This window comes from Glycine soja, chromosome 3 (assembly GCF_004193775.1).
Source record: "Glycine soja cultivar W05 chromosome 3, ASM419377v2, whole genome shotgun sequence".
In the NCBI taxonomy this organism is placed as follows: domain Eukaryota; kingdom Viridiplantae; phylum Streptophyta; class Magnoliopsida; order Fabales; family Fabaceae; genus Glycine; species Glycine soja.
Window position 1 is genome coordinate 44,304,398 of NC_041004.1, and position 22,242 is coordinate 44,326,639.

Here is a 22,242-nt window from a genome sequence, read left to right on the forward strand (position 1 = left end):
CACGATTGATTTTAAATTTCGAACAATGGCTGCTAGAATCAATTAAACTCAAAAGCATACATGGATTATGCATTAATTTTTAAATGGGTCGCAATTAAATTTGCATTTCTTTTAAATTACCCCCAGGACAAGTAATATGATTACAAGCATAACTATAACTTCTATTGAATGAGATGTTTTTAAATTCAGATCAATCTTCTTGGTTCAAAATTTAATGAATAAATTGTGATTGGACAAACATTAATAAAATATTAATTAAATAATACATAGTACAGTACATAAAATAATGTTAAAAAAAAACATATCATAATGTTTAGGAATAAATTTCAACAGTATAGAACACACATATAACTAATTTATCAACATCAATAAAAATGGTTAAAATAATTTATTTTAATTAATAATGTTATAAATTAAAATTTTATTCTATAAATATTTAAAGAATTAAATTATTTGAATATTAAATATATTAAATAATCTTACTCGTAATTCAAGAAATATCTTTTCCATTAACAAGTGAAGTTATACTGTTAATATGTTAATAAATATAATCATTTACGTGAGAAATGATTAATAGATTTGTTTTTTTTTTTTCTGAATTAAATGATGAATAGACGTTTCATTAATAAACATTATTTATTTAAAAATAATTTATATTTATGAAAATTAATATATTCAAAATAATTTATATTTCTTATAATTTGAAGAAGAAAGTGACACAAACTTGTTTCTTATACGAAGGAATATATCATGACTCCACTAACAATTGCCAGAAATGGAAAAAAATGGAGCATACCCTACTTCATTTAATTTGATATCAAATTTGCTGGAAAAATAATAACGAATTTAAAGAGACTAACTGCCATGGGGGCTTATTGATTTTACATATCATATCATACACACTTGGAAGTTGGAAACAACACATGCATTTGGAGAGTCGACACGCTTCATTAATGAAACAATACATATCATATCATATCACACTAGCTATAACACGAAGACATGAATCAATGTTGCTTTATTATATTATTACAAGATATATAGGGACGAAGACAAATGGAGAAAAAATAATGACAAGCCCAAGGCATATTTGCCACATATATTTTCCATCACAGCAGGGCCTTTATTTAACTGTCGGTGATTTAGGCAAAGCAGGAGCAACATTAATTAAAACACTACTCCATTTATTATATACTCCTACCACTCTTTGTGGTCGATACTATACCTTCATTACCGGCCAGAATCAAGTACTTGTCTTTTCTATTAAGTTGAGTGCATTCAAAACCCAGGGCCTTCCCAATATGCGTTTGCACGTGATTAGCCACTTCAAATCTCGCATAATCGTCATTGATAACATTACTAGCGGTAATGGAAGGTGACACTTTCTCTAGCAACTGAACAGAGTAAGAAGGTGTGGGATTCATCAAGAAGAAAAATGGGTCCAAGCACTTAAGACCTCCTGCGGTTGTGCCATGGAACATTGTCACATGACAATCAATTGCCACAGGGATTATTTCAACGCACAGTTCCGAAAACAAAGGGCTGAACCTTAATAAATAGGGCTCTCTGCACGTGGTCCCTTCGGGGCACACAACCAGGTCACCATGTTTCAGCAACCTTTTTATCGTCTTAGCATCCTGGCCGCGGTTCCTCGTTAAACGCACCGTTTTGATGGGTGATATTATCTCGGACATTCTGCTCAAACTGTATGTGACGGCCACTAAGTCTCTACTCAAAGTGAACGACACATAGAGAGGGTCTAGTAATGTTCTGTGGTTGCATGCATAAAGACGCCCCTTGAGCAATAATTTATCTTCTTTGGGCCTTGAAGTTGTGAGATGAAGCCCAGTGAATTCCAATAGGGGCGTTGAGATGTTGTATGGAAGTGAGAATGCTGTTGTGATCCTAATCAATGCAAGGATGAAGCCACAAGGAAGCCACATTAGCATGGCTAAAGTCATTAGTGGTGTGGGTTTAAGTGCTAATCTTCCATCATGGAATATTAGTGGCTTTGGGTATTTGTCTCTTGCTAGGATTTTCCAATTTTTCTTCTCAGCTTCCGCTACCATATACACTTCCTAATTGTTGTTCAAAAAATAAAAGTCAAACAACAGTCAACAGATGAGTTTCTAAATGAAGCTTCGGCATTAACTGAAGTGAAAATATATAGAGAATTGATGTATTAAAATAGTTAAAGCTTACTTTCGTTAGGAGTAATTAAGCACAAAAAATATTTGGCGGGTAGAGGGGTGTAATGGCAAATATATCCCCTGACGCCTTTTAAATTAAATAGTGTTATCTACATATTTGCTGGGGAGTAATGAAAATGACTAGTGTTTCTATAAAATAATATAATAAAATGTCTTTTTGATAAAATATTTAATTTAATATATATGTTTTTTTCCCTGAGTTATATGTGTATATCTATTATTTCTCAATTATTTATTATTTTGAAATTTAATAAACATAATATTTTTTTTTATCATGGAGAGTATTGGTGAATTATATTAAAATAAAAAATAATTTAATCTTTTAAAAAAAGTAATTAATGGTTTTGCTTTTAAATTTTTGCGGTAAATTTTAAGGTAACATTTGATCATATAAGCAATATGCATGGCAACAGGACAGTGTTTGACTCTCATTCCTTGTTCTTTAAGAGATAAAACATGCTCGAGTTTAAGATTTTAAAACTCATCTCTATTATTCCAGATGGATTTTATCGAGTTCAAAAAAAAATTGTGAAGGGGTATCATTGCAATTTTTTTATTTTTAATTTCTTTATACAATTTTAAATAAACCTTAAATTAATATTTTAATTATATTTTAATCTAAATACTATAAAAAAAGTAATCTTAAAGGCAAAATTTTAAGAGTTAAATTATATTTTCACTTAAATGTATTATTTTAACTTTTATGAATTGGAGTGTATATATATGTGTGTGTAGGCTTGGAGATGGGGACAGGGTCTCATACTTCTCGAACCAGGTTTAAATTGGGTATACGACCACATATCCGCATATTGAAATTGTTTTAATAATATGTTTTTAGAAAAAAATTATATAATGTAAAATATTTTACACAATTATTTAATCATATATTAAATTATATAAAAAATTATGATAAGTTTATTAATATTTTAAAATAATTAATAATTTAAATGATAATTTCTGATTAGATAATGAAATAAAATTGTGCATAAACATTAATCACTCTTTCTTAAACAATATTCTTATAAATATACATCCATTTTCTTTTTCATCTTCGTTTACCCTTATTTTTTTATTTTTCTATTTCTATTTTATCATATAATTTATCATATTTCACTCTCTTTTTTTATCTATTCTATTTTCTTTTTCTCTTTTGCTTAAAATTGGATGTAGATTTACATTTTCCAAAAAAAAAAAAGAGTCTGAAAACGGAGTAAAAGACAAACCTTGCATAAAGAAAAGTAATCATCATCCAGATCCTGACGAAATCCTGAAATTCCAATGATGTGGGAATAGTTTCTTTTCCCGTCAGGAACCAGCTCCAAATTAGCATGCATGGTTTTTCTCTCCTCCATCAACCCCACGTAGAAGCCATTGAACACTTTCAGCTCTCTCCCCACAACAAAATCAATCTCCAAATACTCCTTCAAGAAGCTTCCCACCATCACTCGTGGCAACTTGCTCAACCCCACTTTTTTGCCACCTCTTTTCACCACCTCATACATTTCTGACCCAACATCCTCCAACAAGAACTTCGGCAAAACTGTTCTTCCCACTCTGAAACTCTCTTCTTTGATCCCAAAGAAGCATATCATAACCATAATCTTCAACCCCGTTTCATCACCAACTAAACAAACAAAAGGGTACACTAAAAGCAGAACTATGGCTCTTAATAGCCCTCCTGCTTCAAACGCAACGAGCATGAAAAATGGGAACACTGAAGAAGATTTCAACAATGCACCTTCTAGATCAAAGATGAGAGTGTGGTCATTGAGATCCGAACGACGAAGTAGAGAGTGGTACCTCTGGTATTTGAATTGACGAGTTGCAAAATATGTGATCATATTGTTAATACTTCTAGCCATGATTTCTCATCAGCAAAAGATGAAAAGAGGTTTGAAGAAAAACGCACTCATCAACAATATTCTAGCTATCTCTTAATGATTTGAGACGTAGCGTTGTTAAAGATAATATACAATGCCCTACCGTGTATACGTATACTGGAACCACGGGAATTAATACTTGTACGAATACATTAATACCTTTAGTTTTTGCTATTATTACCAAAGTGCCATATTGTTGGGATGGTTTGCTTGCTAACCTCAAGTGTAGTTTATTTACTTTTTGGTGACTAAGAATTTACGGACATTTTTAATGATGGGATTTTTTCTTCCTTCTTGGAGAAAAGTCATTACATATATGACTCCATGCGCACATTTTTCTGTGTGTTGAGTTACATGAAATAGAAGTCTCAGAACTCAGAAGCCCCTAGGGAAGCTAACTTGAGCTAAATCAGCTCTAAGAGCAGCATAAACAAAATTATCTCCTCCGGCACTTCTTGTGCTTTTTTAAATATAATTATTTGCCTATTTTAAAAAAAGAGCAGCATAAACACAACTGGGAAGGAAAATAAAAAATCTGATAACTAACATAACTAGCGAAAACATGCTTAACCAAACCATCAGCCATATTTACCTTCATTTTTGTTTGGTTCATTTTGAAAAGAATTACCGGATAGATTATTAATTATTATTTGTTCTTGATATCAATGACTAAAAAAAGAGGAAGAATAGAGTGTCATTTTTTAAAATAAAAACTAACTGAATTTATTTATGATTGTAATTATTTAATCATTTTTTAATTCTCACAAAACACCGTACCAAAAAACTATAGGTATATAAAAGTAGACAGAAAATTAGTATATACGCAATGTATATATGAAGGATATTATTGGTCCATCATCTTTTTTTATTTTTCTTTTTGACATTGGTTCACCATCTTAATTATTACTAGCGCCATAGGTACGGCTTTTCATTCTTGCTTGCTAGTGTGACTTGTGAGTTGCAACCTATACACTGAGACCAGAGTGTCGAAGGCCCAACTCGACACTACACAAAACGGTGTTCATCATACGAATAATATTGAGTAATATTTGAGTCTCTTAATTTATCTATCCTGTAATTTGGTTGCGTAATTATTTATCCAACAATAATATCCTCAAATAATTAGTATTTGTCAAGTAAAATAAATTTCAAAAATAAAATTTAGGAAATATGAAAATTTTACATACTTTCAGAATTTAATTACTATATAACACATGAACGGATCATTTAACATTTCATAAATTAATTGAATTCTAAAAGTATGTAAAATTTTCATTTCCAAAATATAATTTACCCGCTCTTTTTCAGACTTATTTTAACAATTCCTTATTTCCTTTACCTCTTTGAACTAACATGTATTATAAAGTAGCTACTAGATTGTTGAATTCACGTAGTGTCTATAATGGTTTATTGTCAATGAATTCACGTTGCTTTTTCATTCGAAAATACACATGACAATTAGGTACTACACAATGATGCACCTGCCACGCATTACATAATAGAAGCAACCACAGCAGTGACTAAGGACCACATAAGTAAGAGTTTGGGAACGGAAACAACTGGTATTAATTATTATACATGTTTGAAGCTATTCGAACCTCAAATTTTAGCCTTATCTCCACTCAAACTTCGGTATACGTCATCTATTTCAACCTGTTAGAATGTCACCATCCAATTTGTGATTGTGAGGACTTGCTATATATATTAACTACTACTTTGAAGAGAGCAAGAGTGAGGAAAGGATCATATTGGATTACCTGATAATACTTGAGCATATTATTTCTTCGCTTCTTCATTGTTGAAGTCACCAAGTCTCTTTCCATGTCAAATGGTTGCGGGTCTAATATCACCCCTTTGATATATTCAAAGCCCTTCAGCTATTTCGTTGTAAAGACAAAAGGAAAAAACAAAAACAAAAACATAAGAGCACCAAAAACGGGATTAGAAATATAAGCGTACGTGTTTCTTCATTTGAGTTAAACTATTATTTTCATATTCATAGATGTTAACCTTGTTTCTCTCAGCAGTCACTTTGAGTTCAGACAATACATGTTTCTTCAATTGGTCAAGAGAACACAGTTTTGAGAAAGGAGCAATGTGACCATTTGAAAATGCCCACTTCTTGGTAATTTCTTCATTTGGAACTACTACTGCAACCAAAGCTGACTTGAAGCTATTCCCATAAACCCACACCTAGCAGAAGAAATTAAAACCAAAAAGAAAATCACAAGCATATCATCAAGAGTCTAAGCAGTGAAAAATGTAGATGAAGATGCTTACATCTTCAACTATTGGAGTGATTCCATAAACATTTTCCAAATGCTCAAGAGCAATATACTCTCCTTGAGAAAGTTTTATAAGGTTCTTTTTCCTGTCAATAATCTTTACAACCCCATTAGGCTGCACTTCAGCTATGTCTCCTGAAAAATTAAACCAGGCAATGATACAACACAATCAGATAAACACAAGTAAATATTCAAAACAAAAAAAAAAAAGATACAGTTTAACCAACCTGTGTGAAACCATCCATCTTTTATGGCTTCCCTTGTTAACTCAGGGTTTTTGTAGTAGCCAGTAAAAACAGTTTTCCCTCTCAGACATATCTCACCACATGAAGGACTTCCAAGAGGGTTGTAACCCATCTCTGGAACCTCCTCCAGCCTCATTTCATTGTATACAGATACAGGACCAACAGTGCCAAGCATGCACATTTCATCAGGATAGGCGAGAGTAGTTGACCCACAAGTTTCAGTTAAACCTGCAGGATTAACCAACCATAATGTCAGCATTTCATTCTATTGCATGTTTTATGTTCCAAGTCTGAGAAATAATTGTATGATTAAGGATCACTATATGTCCATGTTCTCGATCAATTTCCATGTGATACATAGTCAAGTTTTTTCAATTTATGACAAAGAGTTAATAAAACTTGTGTATCACGTGAAAATTGACCGAAACTATAGGCACGTGATAGTCTCAGATTATACATGCTATAATTTCTTCCTAACTCCCTACTGTATTGTTTTATCTTTTATTAATGAATTATGAATTGTATAAGAAGAAAGTTCCTTACCATAGCCTTGGCATACAAAGGCACAAGAAGTAACACGCAAGAATTCTTCCACCTCTGAGCTCAAGGGTGCACCTCCAGATATTATTAGTCGAACACGCCCACCTAGCCGAGCTTTGACCTGACTCACCCCGGTGAGGGAGAGAAGGGTGAAAATTTAGAGAAAGTTTATACCATAAGTGAAAAAACAAGTCAAGGTTTTACAAAGGAAAATGGAATAAATTGGGAAATTGGTCTTGTTAATTTGTAGAAGCGACTGGGATTAAAATTTGGAAAATAGCAGTTTTAAAATATATGTTTGAAGATTAGACACAACCTTTCTGAAGGCTAACAGATCTGCTAAAGGCGATGCATTACAATGTTTATATCCTTTGTTCATCCAACCTAGTTTGCTGTATCAAATACAGAGACAATAGCAATATTACATGAACTGAAAATCCATAATCATATAAACAAATTCCACCTTCTTAAAAAATACTCACAAGTATATATAATTATAGAATATCAACTTACTGTTTGTAGAGCATGCCAAAAACTCTTCTCCTTACTGGGTTGAGTTCTTCCACTGCTTTTTTGATACCTGAAAGAAACAGATGATCTTTGATGAGTTTTATACTGAATTCAAATAAAAATATATATTTTCTGCTGATGTGTGAACTTGCCTTCATGGACTTTTTCGAAAACTCGGGGGACCCCTGCAAACAACGTTGGCTTCAATTCCATTAAATCATCCCTCAACGCATTTAGATCCTTCATGCAAGAGATTCCAAAAATTCATAAGATTTTAAAGTAAATAAAATGTTTCGTAATCAAAAGGACAAGAAAATTGAGGGATCGGTGCTTCAATTTGGTTTCAGAAGTTTATGGAAAATCATATTGCCGGAAGATTATTTACAGAATTAAACAGATGAAACAGAACAGAGAAATATATCAGCACTTCTTTTGTTGTTTAAAAGCTAAGTAATCATCTCTCTCTCTCTCTCTCTCTCTCTCTCTCATTTTAACATTTCTTTTTCCTAAATACCATTGCAGCTAACCAAAAATAATTCCATCATCACTGTCCTATCCTCTGAGCATTACTTGATTTCGATTTGCTATATTGTCTATTAGTCCAAACTTTTGTTACTCTTTTATTAGCATCTATCTACCTCATGTATCTTCTACTCATTCATATTATAAATCATCAAACAAATCCAAAAGAACAATATATTCCTGCAGGGTGCATCAACATACCCCATGGTAGTATCCAACAGATGCCCCCTTATGGAAAAAGTACTCCTCGATCGTGCGATCAAGAATATGAGCCAATGGGAGGAAGGACAAATACACATCTTCTACAGTCATCTATGCAAAATAAGATACACATGTCAGAAAGCTAGAAAGGAAAGTGTCAAAATATGAAGAAAATATATGACTACAAAGAATAACATGTAAAATTCAACGTATAGTATTGAAATATATACACTATAGTAAAGGAAAATAACATCATAAAAGATTACCTTATCTTCAAATTGTTCCATGAAAAGATCCATTCCTCTCACGAAAGTCGCTATGTTTTCATGCGTCAACACTACACCCTTGGGGTCTCCACTGGTTCCACTCGTATACATTATTGTGCAGATATTATTAGGCTGAGGTGCCGAAATGTTTGATGGATTTTCTTTTCCCTGTAAGATATTAAGCAGTTAAGATTGACCCGAATAGATAAGCATGCGTATTTCACTGTATAATTAAGTATTTCTATTACCAAAGAGAACATCATTTTGCACAAGGTTATTAAGTATTTCTATTAGCAAACCTCGAATCCCAAAACTAACGATAAATTTTTTTAGTATTAGAAATGTGTTCGGGAAAGTTATGTGACTTCTTTAGGTAGTAATTTGATTCTTAAACAATTTCTAATCTTAACCATTTATGTATAATTATATAATTTAAATTTAATTATTTCACTCTTTAATACAAACTTTTTTTTCACTCACTCACTTGTACTGTACTAACAAGAGAATGATTAAGATTAAAAGAATTAAGTTATGTGAATTTTTAGAAAAATCACATAATATTTTAAGTGGTGAATAACATTAAATCTTAATCATTCATATATAATTTATAATTTAAGATCCTTATTTATTTCTTTCACTTTTATACAAATAAAGGTTATGAATATGTTACCCTATATTATACATACCTAGAAAGAGCATTATCTAATACCTTTGAATTTGATGCAAGCAAATTTCAACGACCGATGCTTTATAAATATTAGTATCTATCATTAATGATAACAAACTATTATAGAAGAGATTTCACCCCCCAAAAAAATGCTATTATAGAAGAGAGAAATTCTTTTTTTCATTGAGCATGAGAAGAATGATTTATAAAATGACAAATTCCTTATAGACCAACCATGTGCAAGAACTCTTGCCATGAATATGGCTTAATTCCAATGCTGATGGCCTTATCTTTCTCTTCCTCTGTTAATGAAGTGAAGGACACCATCGCTGTATCCAAAACCAAACTCAGTTAAATGCCTTCTGTTGTAGGCTGCAGTACAGAAACATTAAAGTAGCCAAATTTACCTTTGAGTCGTTGAGCAGATTTACAATCAGGATTCAAAAGCTGAAAATAGTACATGTACCCAATAAGTACCTCTATTTGTTTCTCAAGTGTCTGATATATAAATATAAATTCACCCGAAACTGAAAATGCTTTATCTCAAGAAAATGACCCTTACATGGATAACCTTCCTATCTTGGACAAACACAAAATCCAGCTCTCCATGATCTATGATAAAGTTTACAGCACCTGGCCCTGCGTTTGGCATTTTAATTCGGAACAGTGAGTGTTGTGTTAGAAGTAAAAATGAAGAAAAAAAAAAAGACTCTGACTTGATCATTTGTAGTCATAGCTCCTAATTTCTGAAAAAACAGAGGAAACAGAGATAATAAACTAAATTTATTGGAAAATAAAATTACCAAGGGTGTCATATAGAGGAACACAAACCAAGCTATGCGCGCAACAAGCCTACATCAATATAAACGTGTTTGTGAATTATGATAGGCTCAAATCAGGAACAAATAACAAAAGTTGAAAAGTCGAAGAACAAAATGGATAGGGAATTGAGTGCTTAAGTGCCAAACCTCCATTGCCACGATCCATTGAGGACAGTTAGCTCCATAAATTCCTATTTTAGAACCCTGTGACAGGATTACCGCAACATATATTAAGCATATTCCCTTAAATGATGAGACAAATCCTTCTGCAAGCACTTACAAGTTCAGCACCAGATGCTCGTAAAGCAGAACCAATATGCAAAACTTCATCATAAACTTCCTTATATGTCTTCCAGACATATGGTCCTATCTATAAACAAGAAAAAATAATAATAATTAAATTCCCTTGTTTTTTTGTACTTGAAATCTTGAACACATAATAAAATTACCATGAAATACCTTTGCATCAACAAATTCACGCCATCCCAACATACGGTTTTTAGGATACTTTTTAACAGCCATGCTGCAACCATAAAAAAAGATCAGTTTAAGTCTCTATAAGTTCATAACTCATTCTGAAAATTATCATTCATTAATCAACCACTATAGCTCAATTTGATGGACTCCAGCACATTATTATATGGATGAAGTTCATTATATAGAATAGTATCTATATCTATTAGCTTTTAGTTTTACTTGAAAGAAAATACCTGAAAATATCCCATGCAGTTCTTAAATCAGGATCCAGTGGAGGAAATTGATTTTTGGAGAGAAGGTTGCGATATACCGGACCTATAGATAGTTCACCATTTATACCTTCTCTTCCTTCTTCAACCTTAGCAGCAAAACTCTTCATCCTTCTTGATTATCACTCTATGAAACCAATGCAAGAAGAACACCAACTCAGTCCATACTTGTGAAGTGGAATTAAATCAATGAATGGTGATTCCAAAGTTGCTTAAAAACGGTAACCTTATGTTTCTCTTAGTTTTCCAAAATTAAAAAGTGACATATAAAGCATGACGTGAGAGATATATATGTGGCACGGCGTATAACAACTTGCAACCTAACCAAGTTGTTTTACGTGTTTTATTCAAAACAGTACGGGTATGTGGAAACCTTGTTCCAAGCACCCAGGAATGTTGCAATGGATATAATGTTAGTGGTTTACCACACAAAGTAGATATTACTATTAGATAGTGCATGAGCAAACAAAAAATTATTAGATAGTTTGGGATTCTTATAGTTTTAACTAATTTTCACCATATGAATATTATAAAAAAATAACAAATTAATAATTAATATTTATTTATCAAAAAAAAATTAATTCTTTTTTTAGATTAATAAACTTAAATATGTGTCACAACAAAGGAGAATGGATACTTAGCAATGATAATTTTCCGCCTCTAATAGTTTTTGGACACCAAGAGAAAGTCAAGTAGGATTTTTTTTTTTTAAGGAGAATCAAGTGGGAATTAACTCACATTCACATAATCAATGAATTTATTATAAGGCTTAAAAAATTAACCTGAGGCCGCACGCACTAAAGCAAAAGCCCACGGAAAAACCAAAAGGGGTGGGCGTGGAAGTAGAAAAGAAAAAGTAGATATAGTCTTTGACCATCTAAGAAATACATGACAATAGTTATGATGGCATCAAAATCGTCTATCATATTATATGCGCACAAAAGACACAAAATCATCTATCATATCGTCCTCGGTTGTCACCTGTTTTGTGTATTGAGAGAAATTAAGGTGGAAGCAAAAAGGTGCAACATGGAAGTGACTAGTGAGACATGCAATGGGAATGAATTATGAAGGCGATGAACATGGTTCAGAGTTTTTTTATAGGAAAAAAATTTGAAGCTTTGATATGGGTTAGTTGAAAGTTGAAACAGAATCAGCGCAACCATTTGCATGCATATTGAATTCCATTTATTACTCTTCATGGGTCCATGCCTTTGTCTCGTCCTAAAGTTTGGGCAAAAAATGAGATGGAAGAACAAACTGTTTAATTTTTTCTTGGTAGTTGGTTTTCTTATAATTAATTTCCTTCATTTATTTTTCCACGTAAAATTCAATTCATCTCTGATTTATTTATTTATTTATTCTATTGTCGTTCTTGAAGTCACGCTAAGACCGCAAATATGTCATATTTCTTCAACATTTGCTCACTGAATTAAACATCCACTGTTATATCAAGTCATTACTGATTCCAACTTCATAAGAAATAATAGATCAATCTGAAGTTGATTCAACGGAAATTTGAGCTATACAAAGTCAAATAAGTTTTCAAACTATCCAAATAAGTTAAGATTTTAGCATAAAACCCTATTAAACACACTCCTAATATAAAAATATAAGTTTAATTGTTATTTATTTTGTGTACTTATAATTTATTACTTAAGAATACTAGGTTGTTATATTATTGCAGTAAAAAATATTAAATTGTAATATTTATCATATATAAACCTCTTGTTGGAGGAAAAAAAAAGGAAAATCTACTCATATCTGCATAGAAAAGATGGTTGTCGACTTCATTGCTACCTACTCGCAAGACTTGCTGACGGTTTGCAGGTTGCAGTTGTTAGGTTTCCATCATCTCTATTCAACTTTAGCATCGGAAAAAAAAACTAAAAACTGACCTGTGTTAAAGTTTCAGTATGGTGAAACCAAATCCAGTCGTGGTCCACAAAATTTAACTACTAGTACTACCAGTTACCGCATTTGAAAACAACCAAGAGCAGTAAATTTAGGTCACACAAATAAGTTAGTTTAAAAAATTCGTATGATCTAACAACTGCTTATGAAAAAATTTAACTATTAATATATTATTTTTCTCACACAATATTTTTAATCTCACATAAATTTTTGATTTAATTATTCATTTAGTCTTTATAATTTTTATATTTTAATTTCTAAAAGATTTCTATAGTTAAAATAGAAATTAAAATAAATAAATTTAAAAACTATAGAACTAAATAGATAATTAAACCTAAATTTTTTAAAGTTATATATATCTTATGATTTTATGATTTAAATTTACTATTCTCATTTTCCTGTTAAAATCATTAACTCACTAGATATGAGTGTCAAACTTTTACACTTAAACCAAATTTAATTGTTAAATTATTTTGATATTATTTTTAAGATGATGTATATTAAATTGAATATTTATTGGAGTAGTATTATCTAAAATACTAAAATAGTATTTGTCAAAATAAAGTAGTAAATGGGATTGGGCTAGTTAGAAGGAACGCAAAAGCCCAATAAATACTAAAATTGGGCTCATAGCCTTAGGAGTTAGGAGGCACTTGAAGTTATAGTTTTACTCTTGAGTGTATTCGTTTGTTTCTCCACCGGCATTTATGGCCATGGCAGCTCTAACCCCAATTTGTTGTTCAACGCCCAGATTCAGTGGTCAACAACTAAAAAAAATTATCAGTTTCCAATTTCATTACTCGGAAGCAAAATAGAAGCATCCGAATCCGATTACCCTATCCGTGGAAGACGGCGTCGTTTCTCTCCGTTTCCAAAGAGCATCCGAGACCTGCCCTAGCTCCACCACCACCATGACCATGAGAAGGAAAAATTCGGAGACGCCGTTAAGGACATACGCCAAGTACGATACCCAACCGAGGGAGACAACGGTTGAGGTCCGTGTTATTTATTTATCTAAATTTGAATTCTAATTCTAATTGAGAACATGGAATAGAAAATGAAATGATGGTTGTTATATAGGTTGTGAATTACGGAGGGAGCGTGTAAGTGGTGTCCGAAATCAAAGCAACCATCAAGGAGAAGTTTCCAGACATTCTCAATGTTAACTTCACCATTTTTATCCCTTTCTCTATAATTATTCCTTCAATAAATATCTAGACTTACTATTATTATGATCAGTTCTGAATCATCTGATATCAATTTCCAGGGTTGGGTAATTATTGATTGCTGAAAGTTTCATTGGGATGCCTTTGGGACACTTAGCATCGTGTCCTCGCTTCAATGAACCACTAATGGCTTTAGCTTGTCCGTTGCAGTCTTCAGTCTTGACTCGGACCCACTTTAATAAAACGAAAAAAAAAATTGATGATTTCTAGGTTTTGGTTACTATATACTTTTTAAGTTTTATAACTTAAAATAATAGATGTTTAACCAAATGAGGAATATGGCAATCAGGATTATTCATTGGATTATAGCCAATCTAAATTTTTTAAATAATAATAAAAAAGTTAAATACAGTTAATAAAAAATGACAATAAAAAAACTATAATATAAGACTAGTCGGAATTTTCTAAGTTAGAATAAAAAAATTTAAGAAGTGGTTTAATGATAAAATTATCCAATGAAATATGTACACCAAATTGGATAATTCCCATTATTAATAGTTATAGATATGGGAAGGTGATAAGTTCAATCAGTTACTCCTGGCTTCTTCCTTATGCTCCTGTGCTATTCCACGATTTTCTTACAATGACAATAAAATTATCTTCATAAGCTATCAAAGTCATCCGAAATTCCCATGTCAAACTTATATACATGCATATTCCAATAAGATGCCTCTTTTGTACCTGGTATCCCTACAATTCTACAAATCCTTAGCAGCACAAGAAATAAAGTCCAGCTTCTCAGGACATGGTTAAGATGGGAGATCTCACTCATCTCAGGGATCCCACTTTTCTTTTTACATCGAATACCAAGAGTGGCATTAGTTTAAAATTTTAGACCGAAGTGAACCGAATTTCAGTTGGACTAGATATACCACAATCCGAATTTTCAGGTGTTGAGTTCACAGCCACCTTCCACAACATTCATAATTTTGATTGAAAGAATTCTGTGAATTGAAACACCTTTCCCGGTTGCCACCTGACGGATAACATGCAAAACACCATGCAGTAAATACAATGCATTAACAAGCTTTTTGTCTAGTTGACTATACAAGCAACAATCGAAGGTACAAGTACCATAAGGATGTTGAAGAACCAAAGATATTCTGATATTATATTACAGAAGCACACAATTGGTACAGATGGATATATAATTATAAAAAAAATGGAACTTCAAAAGTTTTGTGTGTATCATCTGCGCAAAATTTAAGCTCTCACCTGAGAAACTAAAGATCTGAGGCCTTTAGTTTTCTAGGTCTTTTATGAGCTGATGGAGCTCCAGGTGCCTGTAAAAAATAAAATTTTCAAGATCGAATATAACGCATTAGAAAATAGTCCAAAGGTAAGTGGAAATCGACAATGAAGGAGAAAATAATTAGACAAACACTTTGCAGTGTACCTTGCGCTTTTGGTCCTTTTTGCCTACCCTTTCCACTGAAACCGGGTATATGCATAGTTTTAATAACAAATAAATGAAATTCCCATCACTTACAGAAAATTAGGTAGCAGGTGAAAACAAAAGTAATCTATTACCTCCGAAATTCATTGAATCTGGAATAAATGTTCGATCCTGATCCCCACCACGATGTAAATGCTGTCAGTAGTTTCCAAATCACAAATTCATGGTTCGGATACCAGAATGGAATGCTTGGACAATCACAGGCAAACAATGAAAGCAATAGAGGGGGAAATACCAAAATAAAAACCAGATTTCTAACCTTTGGTGTGCCAGGTGTTTCACCATATGACCCATCACGAAAGGAGGAACCTTCAGCCTCTTTATATTGCACCTGAAACAAATATATTAACAAGTAATTACATCAAACAATTTGGGGAAAAGCAAGCCAATATTGATGTTGCCACTTGCCACTCCCATAATATATAAACATTAGAAAGGCATACAACCCTATGAACATTCTAACAAGTGAAATTCTCAAAATCTGGTCAGAATACAAATTAATTAATAACATTCCCAGTAGCAAGTACATTTCTCTCAACCATTATATACCTGTTTCTGGAGATTAAGCCATGTTAGTATTTCTTTTCTTAATTCAAGATGCTCTGCACAAACAGCTTTCGTTGGAACCCTTGGTTTCAAATTGACCTGCAATCACAGTAAAACCAAATTAAAAAGGAAGTGCATAACAGAGTCAATATTGTTTTTGTGATTGGACAATGCTCATGAATCCATAGTTATACTATAATTCGATACATAATAAACATTTATGGTCAGATAATATATATATATATATATATATATATATATATATATATATTGTTGGAGAATTTAAGCTTCCACAAAGCCAAAAGCAAGCAGATTTTAACCTTAAATAAGCTCAAGTATATTTATATGTTCCTAAAATATAGTAAGGCTAGTTAATCAGACACAAACTGAGCCTAAATAGCTCACTGAAACTGAAAGTACACAGCTCATTTACAGCCCTACTCCCGAAACCAAACACCAATTTAATAGTTCAATAAGGCATGCAAAATCATCAGTCCTCCTGAAATGAAGAATGTAAGGGTTTTATACATGGGTTCTACTAAATACTACCTCTGGTCTTATATATAGGACCCCTTTAACCATTTCACAAGAATTAAGAAATTTAGTGATATTGAATGTCAAAATCTGTACTATTTTTCCATAATTACCCTTAAAATTATAGGGATCCCATTCTCTTAATCTCTTTCTACCTCCTAATTAATTAACGTATTTCCACTTAACTAATGACTTTTTGCATTTCACAAGAATTAAGAAATTTAGTTAGTGATATTAAATTGGTATTATTTTCCCATAATTACCCTTAAAATTATAGGGATCCTATTCTCTTAATCTCTTTCTACCTAATTAATTATCGTATTTCCACTTAAGTAATGACTTTTTGTATTCTATACAAAGGCAAGGGGAATGAAAGAGGAAGTTCTGACTAGTGATCTTCCCCTATATTCATGAGTCCAATAAATCAATTTACAGCATTTATTATTTATTGACTAGGAAAAACTGCTGAGTAATTAAGGACTTTTTTTTTGTAAAAAAAAATAATGCAGTAAATAATTTGAAAGAGGTCTTAGAAAAAGGACCAAAGCATCCTAAAAGGTTCCTAAAAAGAGTAGAGGAAGTACTAATCAATTCTCTAAGGATGGTACTTGTTAAGGAATAAAAACATGGAAAGTATTTAATGAAAAGTACAATCAATAGATTGGAAACCTAAGAGGCTTTAGTTTTCATTGAATATTTTCCAATTTTCAATCCTTAACAAGTGCCTCACTCATTAACATTTTGCCTTTAATTGTTGTTCAAACTACAGATCAGTGAATACAAAACGACTGCACCAGCAACAAAAACAAATAAAATATCTAAACTGCATTAAAAGTTCAAGGGAATAAAGGCAAACCCCAAGATCTTGCAAAGTTTGCTCAATCCGTTTGATAGTCCGAAGTCCAGCTGATGCGTTCCCAGCTTGCACCATTTGCTCAAGTGCATATGTTCTCAAATATACACGAAGCTGAAATATTTCTCTGTCAAACTATGCTCAGATGTATAAGCATTAAAAAAATTGTTGAAATGGTCTCGTAAAAAATATCCATTTCAAGTATTATGATCAATATAAGATCAAGTTTTTAAACATCAGTATCTGTGTGTTAACCTTCCCTGTGGGCAGGGCAGACATTGAGGTTTGGGAATTGGGAGGTGTTAAGAACAAAAGTGTCAATGAAGAAAAGGCACCGGATGCATCACTGGAAACCTTCCGTATGACTTACCATGCGAAGAGAAGCCAGAGTAGATGCATTATCTGGAGCAACCATTGGAAGTTGCACATTTGATGGAGATACGGTTTCACCAGGGACAGCCCTCTCTATAGCTTCTGCACCAGCATTAGAAGCAACAAACTGAGACTGTCCAGCAACCTAAAACACAAAATCGAACATGGGTGTTATCTCAATACACACAGCTCCAAACTTGACCTCAGGTGAAGACCTCAGTCAATTTATAGAGTATACCATGAGCAAAAAAAGAGAGAAGTCTATCCCCCATCCCTAATACCATATATCCCATGACCTAGACAACTAGTCTCCATTGGCACCTGATTGTGGATGACTTGAGGGGACATGCTCTGTATCCCCAAAGGCATCCTTCAGTACATGGTTTTTAATATAGGACAGTATGGGTGATGATATTTTGGGTCCCATTCCATTAATAGCAACAACCAAAAATCCTGATGGCCTGCATAAAATAATTTGCCCAGGGACCCAAAGAAAGCCCCTATAAATGAATTGGGTCACAACCACAGGCAGAGCTTGGTCGACAATTGATACTAAAGATGGGGTAGCAACTAGGTCAGTCCATATAATGGGCGAATAGCATGGTATCACAATGACAGGCACACGGGTGCTTGTACAGCTTAAAGTGAATACATTTTATATATTCCATAAATTTTGCTGCCCCAAATTGCTAATTGTGAACAGGGGACAAGCAATTCAATGACACCCTTTCAGCATGTATTTTACAGTCAGTAAAAAAGAAAATTAATGAAGTCATGACTACATAGCTCTAATTGCCTTCCAGCTCAAATGAAAAGATACATAGCAGGAAAATTTTGTATGATACATAAATACATAAGAACATTCCAGAATAGTTTAAGGTAGTGGGTAGGAATCTGAAATCACAAGTAATCAAGAAATCAGAATTAGATAATCTGAAACTTAATTTTGACTCATGAAAACAATTCATCCCCTCCACAAGTAATGGCATTATAGAAAAGCAATCTTAAAAAAATTACCTTGGGAGGTAGGCGTTTTTCAGCTATTTTTTTTGCTTCAACAAGAACCTGCATAAAATAACAGAAGTAGGAAGCTATACCTTATTTTCTATGAAGGTACACTGATTGCAGAAACTACTCATTTTAATCTAAAAAAAATAAGTCCAAACCTCTTCATCTCTTCGTTCTTGTTGCCTTGTTTGAGAGAGGACCATGGACAGTGCTCTTTTTCGCTCCATTTCTTGTGCAACATTATACGGTTCCTACAATGGTAGAAAAGGACAAGTTACTACTAGGACCATTTGGCATTGTCCTGAGGAGTATTCAAGCTTTTTTTTATGGCACCTTAACAATAGAATGTGCCACAACATCTCCAGAAGATGGAGCCCTAGCAATCAATATAGCCCGGGAAACTACATGACAAGCCATGAGATAAAAAATCACATTAAATATATTCTCCATAAAATCAAACTAAAGTATGAATAAAAGAAAATGTGCATTGTGCAACATATAATGCATTAACAATTTATTGAACAAATACATACCACTATAATATCTATCCTTTAATTCCTCTACAGTCCGAGATGATGGAAACCTATCAGCTATTACAATAAATCGGAGATCAAATCTCTCACACAAGTCAAATAGTTGATCTGTCTCCTCTTTGGTCCACGTCTACATATAAAGCATAATGGAATAGAGCAATGCACTTAACACTTGATAAAGATAGATGTAAAAATACTGATAGAATGTCAAATGTCTCAACTTTCAATTGTGAAAAGCACACAGAATCACACAGTTGCAGTTAAGGGTGAGTAATTTTACACAATGAAAAGTACAATTTAGTGTCCGTGAACATGAAAAACAGATCCTTCCAAATTGATCACAAATTTGCCCATTTGTTTATACTGATACCAATAATTTTTTCCTGTTCTTGGAACCAATCATCATGATACAGTGTAAGAAAAAGTGCATGATCCCATATACCCATCCTTATAGTTGCTTATTTGATTGATTGATTCAAAACACAGGTTCTTTTGAACAAAAAACCTCAAGGTAACAATTCAGAATGTGACCCTACTCTTACTGTCATTACCCAATTCAAAAGCTAGACATGGTACTCACAGGATCTGACAAATACTTGTCATACTCCTCATCTGTGTATTTGATAACATCAACGGACTGCACCACAGCATGTAAAACAACATTCAATCATACAAAAAGATGATACTAACTAAACCATATTAAAAATTAAAGCAATGCAGAGCATGCATGAAGACGAAGAGTACACTCGCATTTACCTTATTATACTTGGCAAAAGAATAGTCCCCCGTAGGAGGAACACCATTGATGACTCGTACCTGAATTGCGAGAGACAAATAACAATTATTCACATGCTCATACTCACAGATAAAGCAAAACTATTTATTTGGTCTCTTTACTTGTCTCAAATTTAAGTTTTAGCCCCTATATTAGAAAACAATAAGTTTAGTCCCTAGACAAATTTCTGTTGCAGTTGATCACCACCAGAAAGTTTTGTAGCGGTTTAATACCACCAGATAATTTTCTCCGGTGTTAATGCCAAGGAACAGAGCTTAATTTGTAAGTATGCGTATGCACTAAAACTAACAATTTTCTCATACAGTGACTAAAATTTAAAATGGGAACAACTACAGAGACAAAATGGATAGTTTAACCCACAGAAAATATTTAAAAATATACTGAGACTGCTACTAACCCAATGGTAAAGATGAAGATTATCTTTACGAGCAGAACTGGTGAAAGGAAGCCACTGCCAAGTGATCTGAAAAAGAAATAAAAATGTGGAATTACTAAATAAGTTAAATAAACAGAGTAATTGAGTATTCCCAAAACAAAAATAAAAGAAGAAGCAAACTTTTTCGAGAGGAAGAGGCTTTTTCTTCAACTGAGAGGCTTCAATTGCAGGCATGAGAGAGGCCAATCCGCCCGTAAGCGCATACACCTACAAATTCAATTCAATTCAATTCAGTAACCACAGAAAAAACCTTGAATGTAACATTGTTATTGTTGAAATTGATAAAGATGGGTACCTCGCGCGAAATGCCATCTGGTTTTCTTTGAGACTCTTTGGGAGGACGAGATTTCTTCTCGAGAGATGGGAACGAGTTTTTGGGCAATCCCAGGATATCCTTCGCGTCCATAATTCAAAAACATAGACACAACGTTAAGGGCTATTTAGGGTTTCAGGATCAACTTCCGATTTGGGGGAATTAAACAGGTTCGTTCTTCCTGTTCCAGTTTTCCCTCTCACTTTCTCCACTGCCGATATTAAAATTTAGAATACTGATGCAACGACGTCGTATTACTTTCTTGTTCATATCTATTTTTTTTTCTTTTTCTTTTCTATTAATCCCTATTCATATCTCTACTTCTCCATTTTCTGTATAAGAAATATTAATGACATTTTTTTCGCACGTTTATTGTATGTCTTGTCTAGGAAGAAAGTGAAATAAAAAAAAGAATAATAAATAGAAAGTTAAATATGTATATAAATAACTTTGATAATAAATAATAAAAAGAGGGAATCCATTTATTCCAATAATAACTCTTTTAGAGTTATTTATCATTTCATTATTTATTTTCTTAATATTTAATGATTAATCTTAAGAAAATAAATTATGAAAATAAAACTCTACAAAAAATACTCTTGCTTATTTAATACTAATAAAAAACTATTTTTATGAATACCAAATGTGATTTGCAAAACAATTTTATAAATAATATTTTATGAATTCTAAATATTAGTTGTAAACCAAATGTGTAATTATTGTTTTATGATTGTTATTTCGACTTTTTAGTATTTTGAGGATTGTTGTTTATAGTTTATACGTGTGTTTCGGTACTACCATTGGCTTATAAGAATTGAGAAACATTGAAGCAATATTGATTTTGAGTTTTTCTGTCAAAAAAGTAAAAAAAAAAAAAAAGTGATCATATTTTTTTAAAACAATACTCAATTTTAATGATCAAATCCAACCCAATTAACCAGGTTAGGTGATATTACTAAAAAAAAAAAGATAAACTCAATTCTAATAATCATTTACTTCCCTAAAAATAAGATCACCTTCATCTGTTAAAAGATTATGTTTTTAAAGAGATTTTTTAATAGGATTTTAATTTTTGTAATGTTTTGTGATCTTGATTGTGTTTTGCAAAATATATTTAAATGAGATTTTAGGATTAATTAACATTTCGTTCTCTTTTTTTTTTTACTTTTACTTTTTAAGTCTCTCGCAAAAAATATTATCGATAATAATTTTTTATATTTTTTATTTTATTTTTAGTTCATGTTATTTTGATTTAAATGATTACATGATAATATTCTGACGTGATAATTATGTGATAAAATATTATTTTTTAAATTCTTTAATTTTTTATGATTCCAAAATAAATAAATAAAGTAAATTATG

The 22,242-nt window shown here is 32.3% G+C and overlaps 3 protein-coding genes and 1 long non-coding RNA gene across 9 annotated transcripts; 1 reads left to right on the plus strand and 3 right to left on the minus strand.

The window, feature by feature from the left end:
* Window positions 1-973: 973 nt before the first annotated feature.
* LOC114407445 (probable glycerol-3-phosphate acyltransferase 2) lies at window positions 974-4,129 on the minus strand. The gene is made up of 2 exons (XM_028370543.1): window positions 3,434-4,129; window positions 974-2,078 (listed from the first exon to the last, which is right to left on the minus strand). The coding sequence occupies exons 1-2, from the start codon at window positions 4,070-4,072 to the stop codon at window positions 1,188-1,190; spliced, it is 1,530 nt and encodes a 509-aa protein (XP_028226344.1). The 5' UTR covers window positions 4,073-4,129; the 3' UTR covers window positions 974-1,187.
* A 1,371-nt stretch (window positions 4,130-5,500) lies between these two features.
* On the minus strand, window positions 5,501-11,943 carry LOC114407446 (long chain acyl-CoA synthetase 1-like). Of its 3 annotated transcripts, none has more exons than XM_028370544.1 (20): window positions 11,875-11,943; window positions 10,858-11,020; window positions 10,607-10,670; window positions 10,428-10,517; window positions 10,295-10,351; window positions 10,130-10,178; window positions 9,889-9,965; window positions 9,734-9,773; window positions 9,561-9,655; window positions 8,660-8,827; window positions 8,394-8,504; window positions 7,823-7,910; window positions 7,674-7,740; window positions 7,477-7,552; window positions 7,164-7,281; window positions 6,603-6,848; window positions 6,371-6,510; window positions 6,101-6,283; window positions 5,848-5,967; window positions 5,501-5,743 (listed from the first exon to the last, which is right to left on the minus strand). In XM_028370544.1, exons 2-20 carry the CDS (start codon window positions 11,001-11,003, stop codon window positions 5,690-5,692), a joined length of 1,989 nt encoding a protein of 662 aa, XP_028226345.1. In that variant the 5' UTR covers window positions 11,004-11,020; window positions 11,875-11,943; the 3' UTR covers window positions 5,501-5,689. The 3 variants fall into 3 exon arrangements, with proteins under 3 accessions (XP_028226345.1, XP_028226347.1, XP_028226346.1); XM_028370546.1 differs by lacking the exon at window positions 11,875-11,943 and adding an exon at window positions 11,676-11,844; XM_028370545.1 differs by lacking the exon at window positions 11,875-11,943 and having other exon boundaries at window positions 10,858-11,287.
* A 1,523-nt stretch (window positions 11,944-13,466) lies between these two features.
* Window positions 13,467-14,175, plus strand: LOC114405565. The gene is made up of 2 exons (XR_003665268.1): window positions 13,467-13,802; window positions 13,888-14,175. It is a non-coding gene; the product is annotated as an uncharacterized LOC114405565 (long non-coding RNA).
* Window positions 14,176-14,445: 270 nt separating this feature from the next.
* On the minus strand, window positions 14,446-21,102 carry LOC114407447 (SWR1-complex protein 4-like). Of its 4 annotated transcripts, none has more exons than XM_028370549.1 (17): window positions 20,863-21,102; window positions 20,688-20,774; window positions 20,529-20,594; window positions 20,092-20,151; window positions 19,916-19,972; window positions 19,336-19,465; window positions 19,136-19,203; window positions 18,961-19,053; window positions 18,812-18,859; window positions 17,793-17,939; window positions 17,426-17,557; window positions 16,039-16,134; window positions 15,749-15,820; window positions 15,564-15,600; window positions 15,430-15,464; window positions 15,249-15,316; window positions 14,446-15,009 (listed from the first exon to the last, which is right to left on the minus strand). In XM_028370549.1, the coding sequence occupies exons 1-16, from the start codon at window positions 20,971-20,973 to the stop codon at window positions 15,257-15,259; spliced, it is 1,299 nt and encodes a 432-aa protein (XP_028226350.1). In that variant the 5' UTR covers window positions 20,974-21,102; the 3' UTR covers window positions 14,446-15,009; window positions 15,249-15,256. The 4 variants fall into 4 exon arrangements, with proteins under 4 accessions (XP_028226350.1, XP_028226351.1, XP_028226348.1 ...); XM_028370550.1 differs by having other exon boundaries at window positions 17,426-17,536; window positions 20,863-21,100; XM_028370547.1 differs by having other exon boundaries at window positions 15,564-15,624; window positions 20,863-21,100.
* Between the last annotated feature and the right edge of the window lie 1,140 nt (window positions 21,103-22,242).